The sequence below is a fragment of the Eschrichtius robustus genome, chromosome 7 (genome assembly GCF_028021215.1).
Source record: "Eschrichtius robustus isolate mEscRob2 chromosome 7, mEscRob2.pri, whole genome shotgun sequence".
Lineage (NCBI taxonomy): Eukaryota > Metazoa > Chordata > Mammalia > Artiodactyla > Eschrichtiidae > Eschrichtius > Eschrichtius robustus.
The window spans coordinates 16,291,050-16,307,672 of record NC_090830.1 but is presented as its reverse complement, the minus strand read 5'-3'; the positions used below and the strand labels follow the sequence as shown (position 1 = coordinate 16,307,672).

Genomic DNA, 16,623 nt, shown 5'->3' with positions numbered 1-16,623 from the left:
TCTCCTTTTTTTTTTTTAAAATGTGTTCTATTTACTTATTTATTTTTGGCTGTGTTGAGTCTTTGTTGCTGCGCACGGGCTTTCTCTAGTTGCAGCGAGTGGGGGCTACTCTTTGTTGTGGTGCACAGGCTTCTCATTGCAGTGGCTTCTCTTGTTGTGGAGCACGGGCTCTAGGCGTGTGGGCTTCAGTACTTGCAGCATGCGGGCTCAGTAGTTGTGGCTTGCAGGCTCTAGAGTGCAGGCTCAGTAGTTGTGGCACACAGGCTTAGTTGCTCTGCATCATGTGGGATTTTCCTGGACCAGGGATTGAATCCATGTCCCCTGCATTGGCAGGTGGATTCTTTACCACTGCACCACCAGGGAAGTCCCCGTTTTTAAATTATATTCACTAGTTTATAGTATTTTATAGTTTCCACATATAAGTTATATCATATACTATTTGTCTTTCTGTGTGACTTTTTTCACTCTGCATAAAAAACCCCAATTCCATCCATGTTGTTGCAAATGGAAAAATTTCATTCTTTCTTATGGCTGGGTAGGATTCCACTCATCTTCTTTATCCATCCATCTGTTGATGGACATTTAGGTTGCTTCCATATCTTGATAACTGTAGATAATGTTGCTATGAATATTGGTGAGCATGTATCTTTTCAAATTTGTGTTTTTGTTTTCTTTTTTTCAAATATATATACCCAGGAGTGGAATTGCTGGATCCTATGGTAGTTCTAGTTTTAGTTTTTTGAGAAACCTCTATACTGTTTTCCAGTGTCTGCACCAATTTACATTCCCACCAACAGTGAATGAGAGTTCCCTTTTCCCCACATTCTTGCCAATATCTGTTGTTTGTGTTCTTTTTGACGACAGCCATTCTGACAGGTGTGAGATGGCATCTCATTGTGGTTTTGATTTGTATTTCCCTGATGATTAACGATGTTGAGCATCTTTTCATGTGCCTGTTGGCCATCTGTATGTCCTCTTTGGAAAAATGTCTGTCCAGGTCTTCTGCCCACTTTTTAATCAGGTGGTTTGTTTTCTTTGATGTAGAGCTGTATGAGCTATTTATATAATTTTTTAAAAATTTATTTATTTATTTATTTATTTTTGGCTGTGTTGGGTCTTCATTGTTGTGTGCAGGCTTTCTCTAGTTGCGGCAAGCAGGGGTTACTCTTCATTGCAGTGCATGGGCTTCTCATTGCAGTGGCTTCTCTTGTTGTAGAGCACAGGCTCTAGGCACACAGGTTTCAGTAGTTGTGGCATGCGAGCTCAGTAGTTGTGGCTCCTGGGCTCTAGAGTGCAGGCTCAGTAGTTGTGGTGCACAGTCTTAGTTGCTCTGTGGCATGTGGGATATTCCTGGACTAGGGTTCGAACCCGTGTCCCCTGCATTGGCAGGTGGATTCTTAACCACTGTACCACCAGGGAAGTCCCTGTTAATATAATTTGGATATTAACCCCTTACTGGTCATATCATTTGCAAATATTTTCTCCCATACCGTAAGTTGTCTTTTCATTTTATTGATCATTTCCTTTGTTGTGCAAAAGCTTTTAAGTCTAATTAGGTCCCATTTGTTTATTTTTGCTTTTATTTCCTTTGCTTTAGGAGACAGATCCAAAAATAAATATTGCTACAATTTATGTCAGAGTGTTCTGCCTATGTTTTCCTCTAGGAGTGTTATGGTTTCTGGTCTTACATATAGGTCTTTAACTGATTTTGAGTTTATTTCTGTAGATGGTGTTAGAGAATGCTCTAATTTCATTCTTTTATATGTAGCTGTCTAGTTTTCCCAGCACCAGTTATTGAAGAGACTGTCTTTTCTCTATTGTATATTCTTTCCTCCTTTGTTATAGATTAATTGACCGTATGTGCATGGGTTTATTTCTGGGCTTTCTATCCTGTGCCATTGATCTATATTTCTGATTTTCTGCCAGTACCATCCTGATTTGAATACCGTAGCTTTGTAGTATAGTCTGAAGTCAGGGAGCATGATTCCTCCAGCTCCGTTCTTCTTTCTCAAGATTGTTTTGGCTATTTGGGGTCTTTCGTGTTTCCATACAAATTTTAAAATTATTTGCCCTAGTTCTGTGAAAAATGCCCTTGGTATTTTGATAGGGATTACATTGAATATGTAGATTGAGTTGAATAGTATGGTCATTTTAACAATGTTAATTCTTCCAATCCAAGAATCTGGTATATCTTTCCACCTGTTTGTGTTGTCTTCAATTTCTTTCATTAGTGTCATTGTAGGTATGGTTTCAGACATGTTCCTGTATTACTGAGAACTTGAATTTTCTTTTTTTAAGTTAATTAATTAATTCACTTATTTATCTATTTTTGGCTGTGTTGGGTCTTCGTTGCTGTGGGCGGGCTTTCTCTAGTTGTGGCGAGCTGGGGCTACCCTTCACCGCAGTGTGCAGGCTTCTCACTGTGGTGGCTTCTCTTGTTGCAGAGCACAGGCTCTAGGCACACGGGCTTCAGCAGTTGTGGCACATGGACACAGTAGTTGTGGTTCATGGGCTCTAGAGCATAGGCTCAGTAGTTGTGGCACATGGGCTTAATTGCTCTGCGGCACATGGGATCTTCCCGCACCAGGGCTCGAACCCATGTCCCCTGCATTGGCAGGCAGATTCTTAACCACTGGGCCACCAGGGAAATCCCAAGAACTTGAATTTTCTGCACTGTATCAAACTCAAGGACACCAGCAGTCATTCTCAAAATAGTATCTGCTGACAGCTGCCAACCTTATGGTCTCAAGGTTTCCCCTTGTAACTAAGCAACCATTTCGGACCCCATGGGTCCTTGCTTAACAATCACCCTTATTTCTTGCACCTCCAATCCTAATTCTTGACAAACAAATTACATAATTTTGCAGTTCCCCACTTTGTAGTCCAGCAAAACACAGTTGAAGTGCTTCTTGACTTTTTGTCTCCCAGGTTATAGCCCTCAGTTTGGCTCAAATAAAATTGTTTTCTGTTCCTATTGTAAATTGTTGATTGCTTATTTACACTGACATACATAAATGTATTTTCCTGTTTGCACTTTCAGTGTTCTGATGTTCCATGCTGAACTGATATTCATTTTAAAATCATAATAAAAAATTATTTTTAAAAAGCTATTGGGGGGCTTCCCTGGTGGCACAGTGGTTGAGAATCTGCCTGCCAATGCAGGGGACACGGGTTCGAGCCCTGGTCTGGGAAGATCCCACATGCCGCGGAGCAGCTGGGCCCGTGAGCCACAACTACTGAGCCTGCGCGTCTGGAGCCTGTGCTCCACAACAAGAGAGGCCACGATAGTGAGAGGCCCGTGCACCGCGATGAGGAGTGGCCCCCACTTGCCGCAACTAGAGAAAGCCCTCGCACAGAAACGAAGACCCAACACAGCCAAAAATAAATAAATAAATTTAAAAAAAAAAAAAGCTATTTGTTGCATTTTAATTAAGCTTATAACATCATTTTTTCTTTCCTTGAACAAAAATAAATAAAATCAGAAATTTACAATGATAAATACAATTGTTACAAACAAATATAAATCAATACAAACAAGTTAAAGGACTGATTTTTCCTAAATATGTCTGGACAGAGACATTATTTCAACGTCTGTGAAAGATATAGGTAATGAATTTTAAACACTTTCAGTCAGATACTGAAGGTGGGGGAGGGTAGAGGATACAGGGAGGAATGTGTGTGAGAACATTCTTGCCCAGTTCCAGGAACTTAATTACTCCATGCTCAGTGCATGCGGAGTTGTGTCATGTGGCGAGTGGAACTGTTTCGACCCAAGAAAGGAACTGGAACAGAAGCCATCACTTGGCATCCAGAGAAGCTGCTACAAGTTTTGACAGCCAAAATATTTTAAATCAATACTCTTTTCAAAGGGGAAAGATAGAAATATCTATAACTTGTCTAGCATTGTGAATGAAAGTATTTATAGTCATCCTTTTGGGAGGCTACTAATAATGTTAATCTCAAATAATTTAAGCTCTTTTGCTCAAACCAGCAATTGACCTGTGGTGAGACCAGTAGCTAATGAGTCTCTGGCACTAGTATTATAGCTTAGCAGATGGTTCTGAACTAATACTCTGGGGCAATGCTAAGAGGGAAAATGGGGTTCTATTTCTGGATATGTTGAATAGCTTTCTTAGAACAATTTTACTTTGACTAAAATTAATTGTTTTAAAGCTAAATGTCTAAAAGGAGTAAACAACTCTGCTGCTTGTTCTGCTTGTTTTTGGAAAATAGTATTAACCACATAAGGTGATCTGTGGGATTGGAGTGAAGGTTTTACCCTACATTAGTTTTATTTTTTTTATTTTTATTTTTTTTAACATCTTTATTGGAGTATAATTGCTTTACAATGGTGTGTTAGTTTCTGCTTTATAACAAAGTGAATCAGTTATACATATACATATGTTCCCATATCTCTTCCCTCTTGCATCTCCCTCCCTCCCTCCCACCCTCCCTATCTCACCGCTCTAGGTGGTCACAAAGCACAGAGCTGATCTCCCTGTGCTATGTGGTTGCTTCCCACTAGCTATCTATTTTACGTTTGGTAGTGTATATATGTCCATGCCACTCTCTCACTTTGTCACATCTTACCCTTCCCCCTCCCCATATCCTCAAGTCCATTCTCTAGTAGGTCTGTGTCTTTATTCCCGTCTTGCCACTAGGTTCTTCATGACTTTCTTTTTTTTTTTTTCCCTTAGATTCCATATATATGTGCTAGCATACTGTATTTGTTTTTCTCTTTCTGACTTACTTCACTCTGTACGACAGACTATGCACATTGTGGAAGATGTGGAGAACATCTTGACGTGGAAAAGAATGAATAAGTTAAATTTTATCGTACAGTGCTTTCCTAAATAAATTTCTTTGGTTATCATGTTCTTATATTCTGGAGAAGAAAAATTTCTTAAATAATAAACTCATGACTAGGTAGATCTTAAAACTACTAAGGGAAACAAAATGTAGTGAGCCATCTATGCTCATGGTTTGTTAAAATCTAAGTTAACCTTAATCATGCTGTACACCATCCAAAAACAATGCCCTTATGTCGTCCTGCCTTCTTAGAGCTTGCTTGCTGTATTTTGCTTTTGTATATTTAATAAAAACTGTCTCAAATGTTAAAAAAAAAAAAAGAGAAGCTGCTAATGGGAAGGAGAGAACAAAAGCTACCTGTCACTGAGCTTGGACAGGCAGGGGAGCTCCAAGGAGCTGCACGAATCTTGGGAACAAGTACAGACAACAAACACAGCGGGCGCTCTTACAAAATGCTAAAATGAGGTTCAGTTGTCTGAGCCGTAATGCATTATTTCTTGGTCTTTCTTTTGAAATGAAAATTAAGTCTAGAAGCAGAGGCAGAAACAGTGACAGAGCCAGAAGATGAGTGACTGAATGGTTATAGCTTATCTGTCTTTATCAAACTAGTCACACTGTTTATTCTATTTTTTCCTTATTATAAATAGCTAATATTTTTGGATACTTATTATATGGAAAATATTGTGAAAACTCTTTACATATATTGTATCATTTTCTAAGTTTTCTTAAAAAATCTTGCTACTGAAAAAAAAAAAGTGGACAGGCTATTTGAATCTTCTGAAATGAATTACCTAATTTGATCACTTGAAAGGAATCATTATTTGGCTACATTTATCAAAGTGAACATTATTTTAAGATAATTATATCCAAAATAATACCTCTCAAAAAAATTTCTCTTTTTAGCTCTGCATCTTGTGAGAATCTGCCATTTTCATGACCTCATGTAACTATAGTGAGAAAGCATGTAGATATGAAAACTGAATGAGAAAACATTCCAAAGGGAAGCACCAACCAAAGTCAACATAAATCCCCTGTTCATGAGATCACCATTCCACCTGTTTATAAAATCATGTGTAAACTATGAAATCCTGCTTTGCAAGACTGAAGTGGTCAAAATGTTAAGTATTTTCCAGAAACCCCAGAAATGCCCAACACCACATGAGAGAGAGAGAGAGAGAGAGAGAGAGAGAAAAGAAGAAGAAGAAGAAGGAGGAGGAGGGGGAGAAGAAAGAAGAAGAAGAAGAAGAACAAGAACAAGAACAAGAAGGAGAAGGAGAAAAAAAGAAGAAGAAGAAGGAGAATTTCATAAGCAAACCAAGATACCTGGTATCTTGAAGTATACCTGGTATTTTGAAGTATGATAAATACTACACATGAATGGTTTGGGTTGTGTATTCCTTTAAGATATCATACTTAAATACATAGTAATGTAGCATTACACAATTGTAACATAGTTTTAATTGTTATTTATTTAAAAACAGGCAGTCATTCTTGGGCTCTATCCATGAGCACCCGTATTCGATGCTCTCAGGGGAGCATCTAAACAGCAGGACTTCACCCCTCCTTGACAGTGACGATTGCATCTCTGGTACCCACAGCACCTAGCAAAGGCCTTTCATGCATCAGGCCCATAATAAATGTTAAGTATTTTGGAACTACGGGCAAATTATATAACGTTACTATGTTGATTTAAATCCATATAAACGTATCTGTGACCAGAACATAACAACTCCATAAATTTGATTACAGATCAGTATCTTTAGATAAACATTTCAACACTGGGATAGAATCTCTTAAAAAGTTTTATCATCTTTTTGGTTTCTGGGGTAACCAAGCCTCTTCTCATATAGTGATACAACATGAAATGAAAATCTCACATAAACTTACTCCATCCCTGTCTGTGCTTAAAGAGTTAGAAAGATGCTTAAATCGACAGCTGAGGTGTTCTCAACTTCACAGCAAGAAGAAACCTCGTGAAAAGAAGGTAAAAGGGATGAGTGAAATAGGTGAAGGGGATTAAGGGGTACAAACTGGCAGTTATTAATAAGTCACAAGGATGTAAGGTACAGCATAGGGAATAAAGTCAATAATACTGTAATAACTTCGGTACATAATAGATGAAGATATATTGTTGTACACCTGAAACTAACATAATATTGTAACCCAATTGTACTTCATTAAAAAAGGCAGGGGAAGGGGATGAAAGGGATTTTATCTACAAAAATAAAAAAAAAAACTGTGAACTACTTGCTTTTGTGCTTTTCTTTAAATTTACCATTTTGAAGAATTTCAAACTCTCTTCAAAACGATTTGATATAAGGCTTCTCAACTAACAAAAAAGCATGACACATGCACATGTTTTTTGACCAAATATGTGAAAAAAGATGTTTTCTTCCCAGGAAAGTTTACACACCACAATATCTCGGACAAGTATAGCAAGGGTGGGTGGGAGGGAATATGTATCTTTTAACAACGACATGATAAATGTACAAATGTTCTTGGCTATAAAGTGAAAGCAAGACAGTCAAATTTGCCCCTGATGAAAGAGACTGCTATTCAAATAACCAAGATGCTATTCAATAACTAAATTTCTAATACACATAACTTTTTAAACAACAAAAGAATAAGATTATTGGTAAAACTTTTCTTTTGCCACACACACACACAAATGTTTACATGGATGTAAAAGATTTTACTTTCTTTAAAAACACTGAAAAGTCTGTCCTCATTAAAAAAGCATAAATAAAAACCATGAGTTTCTTTAACATTGCAGGTTACCTCTCAGGTCTTTCTTGAGTTTTCTGAGGTCTTTTTGAAAATCTTCAAACTTCATCTGCGAGGCCTGAAAGAGGTCCTGGGGTTCCGGCAGTGGAAACACACACTGTTCCTTCCCAGCATCCTAATCAGCAGGAAGCACAGAACGCTTAAATGAATGAGGACTGAACAACAGCAGGAATGACAAAATGAAGACAAACACGGCCAAATCGCTCAACAATGAGGAATAACAATACGTGACTCTATGTAAAAACCGTCTCACCTCATCGAAATTGCGAAGATAATAGGACACGATATATGACAAAAGGCTTCTGCTATTGTCCTAGGCAGAGAGACCAAAGTGAGTAGAAATATATTTTTTAAATTATTAAATATACAATGTTAAATTAAATTCACTCCAGTAAATCCACACATGTAGATGAGAATATTTGGGATGAAAGGTGAAGTTCTCTGTTTCTTCTTACTTTAACGGTCCAGACGGTCTTGTTTTCCCCACTGTTCCCACCTAAGCCCCACGTGGAAGCACAGCTGTTTCAGGTTAGGGTCTCAGATGTACACACCTTTCTGTTTTCACCCTCCTCGACCAGACAATTAGTTCATTAATTTTATGTTTTATTTTTGAAAGGTATAACTACTATCTAAACTGAAATGACTAAATATCACCAGCATTTCTGCATGGCTGGACCAACAGGGACCACTCCAACAGGAAGTTTGATTGAGGCTTGTTAGTATGTAGATTAAGAAAATTTCAGTTAAGTATTATTTCAAGTAAGCTGGAGCTTTAAAAATGCAAATGCATATTATAAATTATGTCAGCAACTGAGATTTAGGAATTAATATCCATGCAGCTATAAATAATGTAATGTATGTAGTTCAAAAGAAAAAAAATGTTTCATATCTAACAATCTTCAAAGAAGAGGGGCTTCCCTGGTGGCGCAGTGGTTGAGAATCCGCCTGCCTGCCAATGCAGGGGACACGGGTTCGAGCCCTGGTTTGGGAAGATCCCACATGCCGCGGAGCGGCTGGGCCCCGTGAGCCACAATTACTGAGCCTGCGCGTCTGGAGCCTGTGCTCCGCAACAAGAGAGGCCGCGACAGTGAGAGGCCCGCGCACCGCGATGAAGAGTGGCCCCCGCTTGCCACAACTAGAGAAGGCCCTCCCACAGAAACGAAGACCCAACACAGCCATAAATAAATAAATAAATAATTTTTTTAAAAAAAGAAGAGCTTTCCACCTTCTTTCTGGCATATTTAGAGGAATTAATTTTTAATTTTTTCATTGCTCAAAATTAGTATTAGATAATCAGAATGTGTGAAACCAAATACATATTTTAAAAACACACCCTATAATACAAACTTTGTTTCCTGGAATGTTCAATCTAACCATGATTTTTCCCCCATTGATAATAAAAGAACAACATCCCTTTATAATCAAGTTTGACCTGACATGATAATATTTCTATTAGACTCCCCATATATACTTCTATATACATATATTACAAGGAAATATATAGCTATAATAATAAAAGTAATACATTTCTTAGAAACAGGATTGCTTGTAAAATGATTTAAGCAACTGACTTCCTTTGTCTTTCCTAACTTGCAAATCAGTGAAATGATCAGCAATACCTGAATCAATTAACAAAACACTTATTAAATGCCTGCTGACAGGCATGCTGAGCAGAAGTTAATTCTGACTGATCCAAGGAACAGCTCCATCCATGCAGGTCTATATAACTATATAGATATAGTTATCTTTATTTTATACAGAAAGAACCAAATAGACTTTGCATACAGCTCTTGTGAGAATGCAAGTGAAATTATTTTTTAAAACTTGCTTCTTGATTATTTTTTCCAGATTATTCCTTAATTATTTAAATTAATGAAATTTAACTTATAGGAGGATTGAATAAGATACATCAATCAATACAAAAAATCCCTTATTCATATATAATTATGATCATCAGAATCTATTTCAGATTCATTTTGATAAGTAACATTATATTGATGCTATTTGTATTCTAATGTTATTTGCAAAAACTACTTGTTTCAATCCAACAATCAGCTGTAAGAACTATTCAAAAACTACCATGTGTTTAGAAAAAAGCTTTTGTTTTTGAATAAATGATTTATCATGTTGACATATTGGAGGTTCCTATGAAAATGTATATCATACAAATAAAACACCATTTGAAGAAATATAACCATAAAAATCACAAAAATTATATGCTGTTGGTGTTCCAAGCAAGGACTATGTTTTTCCCAATTATGGAAAAGCACACTGTCTGGCATTTCATAGAAGCCAGATGAAGGAATGTTCAATGAACATATGAGTGGATATGAGTGAATAAACCAGTGAGTTGTTGACTGGCAGAGAAAAGCAAAAAAATATCTCCCTTCTATCAGGGAGATTATTGCCTTATCTAGGAGGGCCAATTCTCTGTACTTTCATTTTTATAGGCCAATTGTTCACTTAAACTCAATATTTTAAAAACATTTCCTTCATCATATAGTTCTTTGTGAAGATTCTTTTGTCAGAGAAACAGAATTCTATTATTTTCTAAGTTTACAATGTCAGACTTTAACTCTGACCACTGTGTTGGTTTCCCTGATGTTATATTTCTATTGATACTCTCATAATCTCTTAGATGTTAATTTTAAACAAACACAACTACAGAAGTAGAATAAAAAATAATAATCAGGTTTGCAAAAGGACCTAGATGTTCCCATACATACCAGTATCAAGGAGAGGATGATATAGAGAAAAAGAGGGTCATCTTTTAAATTTTATTTATGAACTACTTTCACTCATCTTTGTTTTGTTTTTAAAACATGGGCCTGTTGGCCTCCATTGCTTAACATGGAGAGAAGAAGAAAGTGATGCATACACTGTCTAATTTATAGAAATCAACTAGTCCTCAGATGCAAAAAGATAAATATTAGCAGACATGGGGAAGATAGTAAAAAATAATTATTTTTATTTTAAAATATTGTCTTCTCAATTATTCATTAGACAGAGGATTCAAAATTACTCACTTTAGGAAACATTCTTCTTCTCTAGATCACAAATATATGGTGGCCACTACTTTTATCTAGCTCAGAACACAAAGGAAATTTTGACCTTGGGACGTAAGTATTTATCACACTGGTTTACAGTCAAACTTATTACTTAACAAGATGTCCAGTCCTCAGTGTGCTACATTCACTCACCCAAAATACTTACACTGCTTTTGACGTCTTTCAGCTTTGGGAGGATGTCTAACCCGAAACCGTCTGCCTGTCCCCGAGTCTTATTTCCACCATTCATGTAGTTGCCAAAGGCAAGAACCAAACCCAAAACCTGCATGACCCCTGAGCCATTTTTTAATGTCTGTAAAACAGGATAAAGAAGAATCTCTCACTCACAGTATTGTCTGAATTATCTTAAGTCAGTGGCAGATATTCATATTATACTAATAATTTGGGGTCACAACCAAACTTCTTCAGTGCCCATTTTAGTATATTTAAGAGCAGTGTCTCCAAAGATAACTTAGAAAAAGTTGCACCACCCACAAGCATGCAGATTGTGCTTCTGTAGCTGAGATGTACCAGCCTAGGTCATTTCTGTGATATAACTGCATGGAAAACAAATATGGCTGTGATATGAGAACCACCACAAAATAATATCACTGCAATTGGCCTAACTGTATCTGCCTCTGTACAACACAAATTTTTGGCATAAGGTGTAACTACCAAAATGCAGTTATAAAGTTTAATTTCCAAATTTAGATTTATCCCTGAAAGGTTCACACTCACTTCTTCCAAAACACACAGTTTAAGTTGAATTTGTACATCACTTCCTCTGAAAATGTGTCTTTCATGACATCTTACTACTTTTCAAAATGATTTACCATAGCCAGGAAGGATGGTGCTTTTTTGACAAATTGTTTTAAATGTTAATATTGGTAATTTCTGCCAAGCCTTTGTTCTTTGTTTTCAGAAGAATATTTATCTTCTGTCGAGTCATACAGCTGTTCCTGAAGCATTTGGTTTGAATCACTAACAATTTGTTGAGGGGCCCTCCCCAAAATGGAGGAAAATAAAGAAAACGCCTTCACGTGGCTTTTGGCTGGCAGTCTGATGGAGGGAGAGGCCCGTGACAAGGGAAGACTGTGCTTTGGCGAAAGCAGGGGGACAGAAGCCTGCGGGGGTGGACGCCCAGTGACCGTGCCCCAGCAGCGCTGTCCCGGGTCCACTCGCCCTCCTGCACATTTGCTTTGACCTTGATGCTCAGTCATCATACATTCTCTTTGGTGGGACTGCTATCTTTCAAATTTTATGAGTACTTATGGTAAATAAAAGACAACTTGTTTGAAATACGAACATGACTGAACACAATTAAATATCAGAACCCAAGCGTCAGCCCCCCATGGACAAACACCCACCTCACACAACTTCTGTAGCAGCTCCAGTTTGCGCCGAATTGAGCAAATGCTTTCTGAAAATGTGGACTGAAACAGGATGCAAAAGACTCGCTCTGAAAAGTTGGGGATTAGTGACAGTTCATAAAGGAACCTAAGGAAATAAAGCCAAGTTAAGAGGAAAAAGATGATGCACATAAACACGTTCATCCTCACATCATTCACGATACTGATGCACAGAAGATACTTCATTTTCTGAATGGAAAGAGCCCCCCGTGGCCTGGACGCCGCCCGCGGGGCCGAAGCCCTGCTTACTGCTCAGGTTTGTCCAGAGATTTGGTGTTTTCCTTGTCTTTGGAGGACCGGCCGTGTTTTTCAATTTTTTCCAGTTCATCTGACTGTGCTCTCTGGAACAAAAAAAGCCAAGTGGTTTTTAGATAATGATGATCTTAAATACAGCAAAACTCTATATATTTTCATATTTCTTAGCATCTGTTTGAAGTAGAGATCATCTCCAAATCTTCCGAATGTTATTGTCTGTTAGTGACATGCAAAATATTTATTCCAGCATGCTTTAAAACAACGCAGTTTCCCTCTCTTGTTTTTTAGTGGTTTATAATACTCTCTAGAATGCAAAAAATTCATTTTAAAGTGTCATTTCTTATTCAGAAATTAATCAAGTTAAATTTGGAAGTAATTTGATCCTAAAGCTGTTAAAGATTTTTAAAGGGAGAAGTGCCTATTTAACTACTGCAATCATTGTTTATATCTATTTGTTTTGGGGAAAGAACAGTACAATTGAATTATTAAGTCATGGAACAAAAATAAAAGATTTTGATTCTTCTGAATTTTCTTTTTGATTCAAAAATGGCTCTAGGCTTTTCTTCCTAGGTGTCTTCTTTCACCTTTTAAAATCTCAAGCTGGGCTTCCCTGGTGGCGCAGTGGTTGAGAATCTACCTGCTAATGCAGGGGACACGGGTTCAAGCCCTGGTCTGGGAAGATCTCACATGCTGCTGAGCAACTAGGCCCGGGAGCCACAATTACTGAGCTTGCGCGTCTGGAGCCTGTGCTCCGCAACAAGAGAGGCCGCGATAGTGAGAGGCCCGCACACCGCGATGAAGAGTGGCCCCCACTTGCCGCAACTAGAGAAGGCCCTCGCACAGAGACTAAGACCCAACACAGCCATAAATAAATAAATAAATAAATAAATAAAATTAAAATCTCAAGCTAAAAATTTGTTGTTCAAAGTTTGTTTCTTTATAGGAGAGGATCCTGTGCATTTTAACATAAGGTAGAAGATTTTATAGGCTTCAAGAAACGCAAACTTACTCTTTATGGAGAATATGGATGATTTTATTTTCAGTCTTGTCTCTGTAATTCACAAAGCTGTTTCAAAACAGCCAAAATACTACATTGTCTAAGTGCATTAAGATGTTTGAGTAGACCACCCTGTCTTGGGTTTGAGTCTATCCCTCCGATATTAAAATCCCTTCAACCATTATTTGTTGTTTACACAGAAAAGCAGCTCAGCCGTACACTGCTGTAAATGACAGAACCTGACCAATTTCTAGAGACTACAGATTTCCTCTAAACAAAGCATGTTCTGTTTTGAATTCACTGATTGTTCTGAAATGCAGGTTTTTCTATTGATGGGATTAACTAGCAAAGACTAGTTTCTCCAAGGAAGCTTCTTTTAGCGTGGAAAGATTTGATGACAAATCGGTAGATCTTCTGAGGGTTTGATCAGTTTTGCTTCCAGAATGTAATGTGACAAAAGGATACCGGGAAGTAAAGGTACGACGTCCACCGCAAAGCCTGCCTTGCCCACCTCGACCCCATTATAACCAGTCTCTCTCTAGAACAGCACGGAACCTTGTGTTCGCTCTGTGTTGTGCTACACGTACCACAGTGTCTCACTGGTGATGCACACACATGCCTACAAGCTTCTGGAGGAGGAAGGCCGTGTCTCGCTATGGTCCTAGTGACTGGTATCGTTCACTACTGTATGGTCAGCCCTCAGTATCGTGGGTTCCGCATTTGTGGATTCAACCAAATGCAGATCCAAAACATGTGGGGAAAATTCCATAAAGTTCCAAACAGCAAACTTGGATTCACTGTGCTGCAGCAACATTTTACACAGCACTTACACGGCATCATAAGTAATCGAGTGATTTAAAGCATACAGGAGGGTGTGTGGGGTTATATGCAAGTACTGCACAACTTCATTTAAGGGACTTGAGCGTCTGCGGATTTTGGTACCAAGCCCCCGCAGATACCGAGGGGTGACTGTGCAGTTAGCAGTCAGTAATTTTTTTAAAACATTGAAAAATTAAAACAGTAATTGAATATGAAAAAAGAAGGCCTCCAATTCTGGGGAGAAGAGGGAGGTAAAAGGACGAAATATAATGACAGGACACTTGAAATAAGAACTACTGAGGACATGATGATACAATGCCAACTGTTCAGAATCATCCTGAGAGTACAATGAGAAGCCTTATGAGGTAATTTGAGTCCAAAATAGATACCTATGCCTGCATGAGACAGAATTAGTCATTTCAAATGCTAGGACACAAATAGGTAGATAAAGAAATAAGAAAGGTATGCCCAGCAAAAGTACATATGACTTCACTCATCTGTACATCCATTCCACACAACTCTTTTGGGTACCCATCATTCATCTCTTATGCAGGAATACTTATGTGTGTAAAGGTACAAGAAGTAGGACTAAAACATCATAGGTTTTTAAGCAATATTCATCAAATCTACAAATTCTGCTATTCATCAGTATACCAAGACCGACTGCTTCTTCTTGCCCATCATCTCGGCTTTCTCCTTGCAAAACATGTGGGATCAAGCAAAAGTCAATTATTTTCTACCTGTTAAGGCCCCAAATTCTTACCCTTATCAGCAACCATCAACTATGTCAAACTAGTGACTACAAATCTGTACCAGAACCTAGAGGTCACCTTGATAATTCTGGCTTTGTTTGACCCCCAAAATGAAGTTAGTCTCAAGGGTTTTTCTCTGGTCCATGAGTTTGAAGTAGGGTCGGGCTTTAAAAAGGATGAATTTTAGGGATTTATTCATCCACCGATTCAATCAAAGACCGATTGCTTACCAGGCACTACACCAGACACTGGAGATAAAAATATACACACTGGGCTTCAGATTCAAGGAAAATCCCACCACACAAAACATCATGTTGCTCATAACACCAATCTTATTTGCTCAACCCTGCTACAGCAACCTTCCACTGCTTTTTAAAACTATATATAACCCTCTATAAGAAGGGGATGCTAGTGACCACACTACCATACCAGTGGTGATGAGAGTTATCTATGGAAATAGGTTCATTTTTCCTTGTGGCCAAAGACACAGGGGCAAAGTAACTACACACTCACACACCAATGAACAACATAAAGGAATTTCCAAGTTCCAAACATTCAAGTAGCAAGCCTTCCCTCTCCCAGTCTCACAAGACTAGATCATTTCAGTCTCCAGCACAGGGACTGTCTTTTGGTAACTACCTTCCTTTACTTACTGCACACTCCCCCTTCCCACTCCCACCCCGATTACCTGCAGGTTTGTACCAGGATTTCCTTTTCTCAAGAGTTCCTGTTTGCCTAGAAATGAAATAGATCTATTGCTGCTAAGTTGGAGGCTTTCACCAGTTACCAAAGATTCATGGCACCCAGCACCCAGACACACTCCTCACTCAACCGCTGGCCAGAACCGACCTGGATTCCTGGCTGCCAGCCCCGGATTTCACCAGGTATTTTGACCTCCACGGCCCTAAACCCACATGCCCTGCAACTGAAGGCTGTTCTTTCAACTCCTGAGAAAAACCGTAGCTCCCAGAGAGGACGGGGCTGGGGAGCAGGGGGTGCAGGGGCAGAGGAGACTGTGGAGAGGGATGATGTGCTTTCCTGATGCCGAGTCTATTGCTGGCATTCAGCCAGTGTTTCTCAAGCAGGGTTCCAGGGAACACTGACTTGGGTCCTGAGATTCATTAAGCATTGCTGTGTGAGGACTTTCCCTGGCGGTCCAGTGGTTAGGACTCCATGCTTCCACTGCAGGGGGCGCGGGCGGGGTTCAACCCCTGGTTGGGGAACTGGGATCCCACATGCTGTGCAGTACAGCCAAATATATATATATATATATATATATATATATATATATATATATATATATATATCTCTATATCTATATCTATATCTATATATATATCTGTATGGTACACACTAAATAAATACTCTCAGAAGTTATGTTGTTGAAAAAACTATTTCATTTTAACAGCGATCCTTATAACTAATTGATCATAAAACGTGTGTGTGTGAGAGGGAAACAGAGAGAGCAGGATAGAAATGCTCCCAAGGAGCCGGTGTTCCAAGGGATGTAGGTGGGAACACGGTGCAGGCCAGACTCTCACCAGTCCCCGTTCGGTTTCTACCATTTTCTCAGTGTTTCTATTCTACGTCTCATCGCTAAATCTTTGCCTAAGCCCTGGCCCTCATGTCTGCCTCCGGATGGGCTCCCACTGGTCACAGCATCACACCCCCTGTCCCTAGACCCCCAAAAGCCCTCCTCAGTCCCCACCGCCAGGCCCGCGCTCCCACCAGCCCACACACGACAAAAGTCT

General features: G+C 38.8%; 1 protein-coding gene across 1 annotated transcript in view; it reads right to left on the bottom strand.

Annotated features, from left to right (window-relative positions):
• LOC137767147 (formin-2-like) overlaps positions 1–16,623 on the bottom strand; it is a 336,850-nt gene that overhangs the window by 93,941 nt on the left and 226,286 nt on the right. The window contains exons 17-21 of the mRNA XM_068547882.1: positions 12,299–12,390; positions 12,008–12,137; positions 10,807–10,953; positions 7,847–7,906; positions 7,588–7,708 (exon numbers count right to left, since the gene is read on the bottom strand). Of these exons, the coding sequence (XP_068403983.1) occupies positions 7,588–7,708; positions 7,847–7,906; positions 10,807–10,953; positions 12,008–12,137; positions 12,299–12,390 (550 nt within the window). The remainder of the gene's footprint in view (positions 1–7,587; positions 7,709–7,846; positions 7,907–10,806; positions 10,954–12,007; positions 12,138–12,298; positions 12,391–16,623) is intronic.